The sequence below is a fragment of the Sminthopsis crassicaudata genome, chromosome 2, assembly GCF_048593235.1.
Source record: "Sminthopsis crassicaudata isolate SCR6 chromosome 2, ASM4859323v1, whole genome shotgun sequence".
Classification (NCBI taxonomy): Eukaryota; Metazoa; Chordata; class Mammalia; order Dasyuromorphia; family Dasyuridae; genus Sminthopsis; species Sminthopsis crassicaudata.
The window spans coordinates 515,025,752-515,031,418 of record NC_133618.1 but is presented as its reverse complement, the minus strand read 5'-3'; the positions used below and the strand labels follow the sequence as shown (position 1 = coordinate 515,031,418).

Below are 5,667 nucleotides of genomic sequence, written 5' to 3'. Positions count from 1 at the left end.
TACTTAGTGTCTACAGCAGTTGGAAGGCATGATCCACCTTCCAGAAAACTTCAGACTCATCTTTGCTCAGATTTACATATTCTGATAATATAATATGTAAACATTGTCGATAATGCAAAAACTTTGAAAACAAGTATTGGTCCGGTTGGGGAGAGGGTCTTCATGGTTGTTATTGGGGGGGGGGCAGGGTTTTGGTATATGTAGCCCTAGCAAGTGACACATGAGGAGTACTTTAGTTAGTAGCTTGGTTAGTCCAAGTCACAACTTGAGAACTCAGGACAACATAGAAGGGAGTGAAGAGCAACTGCAGGAGAAATTCTGTTTAATTAGATAACTGACTCTGCCCCATTGGAAGAAATCATGACCAGGAAGTTCCTGTGGTCAGTGTGGCCCTCCCTCTTCTACCTTCCTTAGCTACAAATGTCAGAAGGTAGGAGAGAGCTGGAGCAGAAGCAGCATCTGCTCTGTTATCCTCTCTGGGAAGATGAAGTGCCTTCTCCTCCTCCTCCTGCTGACTTTTCTTCTGGCTCATGACACTGGAGCTGGTGAGTCTCCTTTTGCCCAGAGAATCAGGCTTGAGTCAGAGTTCCACATACACTCCCAGGAGGACATGTGGCAGTGTCCCAGGACAGAGACTTATGCCTGGCAGACACTTCTTACTGGGTCCAATCTCTTTCTGGAAAGGATCTCCTGATTCAAATTTTATCAAAATTTTAGTTTTTTCTACTCATGAGGCAAGCTTATGATCTGACCTTGTGCTTGGATAAGGACTAAAGGTAAAAGGTTAGGTAAAAGTAAAGGGGTAAAGGGTTGGGATTCAAGCTTGGAGATATTGCCCTCTGCTGAAATAGAGATGGATATTGCAAGGGCATATAAGAAATATAGTGATGGTGACATTTCAGGGTCACAAGATTCTGAGTTAGATCTATTCAAAAGTGGAATCCACTACTTCAGGAAGTATAATCCTAATGAATTTCTGCTCATTGATCTATCTCCTATGAGTTTCATTAGTATAATAATTTTTCAGAACTTGATTATTTCTGAGTAAACTGAGAAAAATCAAGTTTTTAATCAGAAAAAAGCCAAGGACCAGTCTTGGAATCCGGCGGTATCTCCACCAAAGTATAGAAATCTTTTGAGAGTTTGCCAGGCCACAAAGGACAAGGCTTAAAAATTCCTATACCAATAGTGGCAAATTGCAACTGACTTAATTCCAGAAGAGAAAAAATGAGGCCTGAGAAGCAATAATGACTCAGGGAAAGCCTATGTAGCTTGGCTTTCAGCTAGGTTGGAGGTGGTATCCCACTATTTCCATGGACCTGATGTTTTGTCTCAGTTGTGTATATATATGTTTGGGGTATGCGCATGTGGACGGTTCTCTTTCAGATGAGATATTTGGGGGACAAGAATCAAAGCCCCATTCCCGTCCTTACATGGCTTTTCTGAGTATCAAACTTTGTAATAATCGGTCCAGCTGTGGTGGGTTCCTGATTCGCCGTGACTTTGTGATGACAGCAGCCCATTGTGCAGGAGAGTAAGTGTGTCTGTCCCCCTTCCCCCTCCCTGATACTCACCAGGTGAGGGATGCATTAAATAAGAGCCTAATAAGGTCACTCCTGTCTCTTGGGGGCTACTCAACTGGAAGAAAAAGAACCCCAGTCTGAACAAAAGCAAGAGTGAGCAAGAGTGTTTATGCTCCAGATTGAGATCAGCCCTTTCCCCTTCAGCCCAATCCACCTTTGATGACTGTCCCGCCCTAAATGATGAAGCTCATGTTTCAGATCTTACCACCCAAGATTCCATAGCTCAGCCAATTTCTTCTTCCCTGACACTATGATACTCATGCTTTTGGTGCTCCCAGAACTTAGCAATTATAGTTCTATGGAGAACTAAACTCTATCACAGGGTTCTCTGGGAGCACACATTGCAGTGAAGCTCCTCTTAATTTCATTCTTGGTCTTCTGGATTTTTTATTCTTTGGAGGCTGAATCAAGATCAGCCTGAGGCAAAACAAGCAGATCCACTTGTCACCCAGAACTCATCTGGACAACCTTCCAAAGAAGTTAGGGAACTGTCTCTATGCCTTACAAGTACTTCAGCCCTGATTGCTTGAGTCCCACATCCTACCCCTGAGCCCCACCTATATATAGCTATAGAGATAGAGAGAGAGCTATAGAGACAGAGAGGAGAGACTGACATTGTAGGAGAGTCCTTGGACTCCATTCTCAAAATGTTCCCTTCATGAAGAATCTGAAACTCCTAATACCTCCCTCTTCTCTTGCTTCTCCAACAGCTTCATCTCAGTCAAACTTGGAGCATATAACATCAACAAGACAGAACGGACTTGGCAGATCATTAATGTCACAAAACAATTTCCTCACCCAGAATATAATGCCAAAAAGTCTCTCAATGACATCATGTTACTAAAGGTAATAATTAATAGAAAACAAAGAACTGGGAACCAATAAGTTTGGGGCACTAGTTCGATCTTGGTCCTGCCTTACCTTTGTCACTTTGGGCAAGTAACTAGAACTTTCAAACCTCCAATTTTCTTATCTATATCATGAGAAGTTGAACAAAGAGATGTGTGAGTCCATTCTTGTTTTTGTATTCCTTGCTCAATATTCAGAGATTGTTGGGAGGGGGGAGGGCAGATCAGCATATTTTACTTCTCCACAAAGAACAGAACCATTAGTAACAGGTGGGAGGAGGGGGTGGAGAGGCCCATATTTCAATTCTGTCTGAAGAAGAAAAAGTATCCCTCGTGGGATCACAGATTTAGACTTAAAAGGAATCTTAGAGACTATCTAGTCCAACCCCTTCACTTTATACATGAGGAAACTCTGGCTCAGAGAGGTTTAACACCTTGCCCAGGATCACAAAGCTACAAAGAGCTAGAGGCAATATTTGAACCCAGGTCTTCTTGGCTCCAAATTCAACCCTCTCCCCACTAACACTCTCAAAATCGGACCTTCTCAGAGTTCAAATCCAAGAGCTTTTTCGTGAAATATTCCACTAGACCAATAAGCCAGCAACTCAGGAGGTAGTAAATTTCCCATTACTGAAGGTCCTCAAAGGTTGGATTTCAAGGAAGACATTTCTATTTGGGAACAAATCATACTGTGATGTTTGGGGGTCGTTATAACTCTGAGACACTGTGATAGCTGTTTTAGGGGCTTCCGTCTATGAGAATTGTGTGATCTAGTAGGAAGCACTGATTCACAATCAGAAAACATGGTCAAGTTCTAACTTCAACCAGTTACTGCGTGGGTGACTATTGATAAGTCATTTAACCTCTGTGAGCTTCAGTTTTCTCATATGTAAAATGGGAATGATAGAATATTCCCTCATTACCCACCTCACAAGAATGTTGTGAGAAAAGCTGAGCATGCTGCCTGGGAAACAAATAGTGCTTAATGAATGCATTTTCATTCATTCATTCAAATCACTTTGCTACCTATAAAATACCACATACATGTGAGAAATTATGCTCCTTTTCCTTCCCCACTCTATGATACTATTTCCTTTTGTCTTCCCTTGTTTTCTCAAGAATCTGACGTCCCTGCATCTCTCTCTGGAGCCTTTAACCCAGCCCATATAACCCATCCCCAGCACTGACAAAGCCCTTTTCCTTCCTTCTCACAGCTGGAAAAGGAAGCAAAACTGACAACAGCAGTGGGGACTCTCCGCCTGCCCTCAACATCCAATTCTGTCTTACCTGGGCAAAAATGTCTAGTAGCTGGCTGGGGAAGGACAGGACCAAAACTCCCAAGATCAGACACTTTACAGGAGGTGGAACTGACACTAATGAAACCCAGTTTCTGCAGTAGCTTTAAATGTTTTGATAAGAATTCCCACTTGTGTGTAGGGAATCCCAAATTACCTAAAAAAACATTAAAGGTGAGTCCACAAATCATATTTCTCTTCATTGGAAATTGTGCTCTCTCTCTCTCTCTCTCTCTCTCTCTCTCTCTCTCTCTCTCTCTCTCTCTCTCTCTCTCTCCCTCCCTCCCTCCCTCTCTCTCTCTCTCTCTCTCTCTCTCTCTCTCTCTCTCTCTCTCTCTCTCTCTCTCCCTCTCTCTATCTCTCTCTCTCTCTCTCTCTCTCTCTCTCTCTCTCTCTCTCTCTCTCTCTCTCTCTCTCTGTCAGAACCCTCCTAAGAAGGGATGATGTCAGCACTTTCATTGGATTCAGGACTTGGGCAGGGCTTTGGAGCATAGGGTTGGGGGGAAGAAATGAGGTCTGAGAGAATAGGAAATATTCCAAATCCCCAAATCGAAGTTCCATTTCCCTAGCACTAGTGGGTGGGAGCATGGAAGTCTCACTCTGTACCCTCCTCCCCCATATCCTACTTAAGAGTTTCAGAGAGATACTGATAGGGAGGAGAGAAGGAAGCCTGGGTGGGAAGGTGCCTCTGGATATGACCCAAGAAAAGAATCTGTGAGGGAACTTATGAACTCAGGAAGGTCCAGGATTTCTGCAACCAATTCAGAAAGAGCCAGGCCTAAGTAAGGCAAGGGAGGATCTACCTTTCTTACTTATTCCTCTTTGTCTAACAGGGAGATTCTGGAGGACCCCTCGTTTGTTCTGGTGTGGCCCAAGGCATTGTCTCACGTGGAAGAAACAGTCCAAAACCGCCTTCTGTCTTCACAAGAATTGCTCCTTACATCTCCTGGATCAACCAAATCCTAAATGCAAATTAGCTCTGTGGCCCTGGCTCAGCAAAAAGGAATCTCCCTTCTTGGGCCCAGCCTTCCACTCTAGGACTGTCCCTCATACTAGGACTGTCCCCCTGTCTGTCCAGCTTCATTCCTGAATCTAAGATGTGTGTGGGAGGGAAGGAGGTTAAAGAGTATGAAGAGTTACTCTGGACAATGAATTGAAGGTTCACTATGATTGCAATAAACCTAAGCATCCAGGTTTGTGTCCGTGATTACTCTCCACAACTGTAGTCCCTTCTCTCCCTGCAGGTAGTCAGCATTGCAGCAAAGGACCCTCAGAGAGAAGAGGGAGTCAGTATTTACAGTTTTGGAGTGGAAGTAAATAGTCCTCATTGTTCTTGGCTGGCGTTTCCTAATGGCCACTCATTGCATTAGGTTTTAATTGGACGCTACTAAAACTGCTGGCCTTATTTTGAAAAGAAAAAAAAAGGAAGAGAGTACGGCCTTCACATGATAAGCTAGTGAGATTCACTATAGTTCGTAGCAAAATGGTGGCTTATATTTATATTACTTCAAAAAATATTTATGAACATTTTAAAGGGGATGCAAAGCTTTTTCTTTTTCTGCTTTATTCTTTGCTGCAAGGAATGGTCTTCTGAGATGAATGAGAAGAAAGGACCATTTGGAAATAAAATGATAAAAACAAAAAAAAATGCAAAAGACATAAATTTTTAAAATTTAAGAAAAGAAGAAATAATCTTTCATAAGAGGTAATAGTGTTTCATCAAGAATAGCTTATGCTACACTTTTATAGTTCCCTTTTTGATTGGGTCACTAGATAAATAAGAGGAAATCTATAGTCTTAGATTTCAACAAGCCAGTTGACAGTTCTAAAATCACAGGATTTAAAGCTAAAAGGGTTCTTAGAGGATATCTTTTCTATCTCCATTTGCTTCAAGGATGAGGCACAGATTAAAGTAAAGTTACTTGCTCAATTTAACACAGA

General features: G+C 42.4%; 1 protein-coding gene across 1 annotated transcript; it reads left to right on the top strand.

The window, feature by feature from the left end:
• Positions 1-440: 440 nt before the first annotated feature.
• On the top strand, positions 441-4,919 carry LOC141557954 (chymase-like). Its single transcript, XM_074294387.1, has 5 exons — positions 441-545; positions 1,387-1,534; positions 2,294-2,429; positions 3,646-3,900; positions 4,560-4,919. Exons 1-5 carry the CDS (start codon positions 485-487, stop codon positions 4,701-4,703), a joined length of 744 nt encoding a protein of 247 aa, XP_074150488.1. The 5' UTR covers positions 441-484; the 3' UTR covers positions 4,704-4,919.
• The last annotated feature ends 748 nt before the right edge of the window (positions 4,920-5,667 follow it).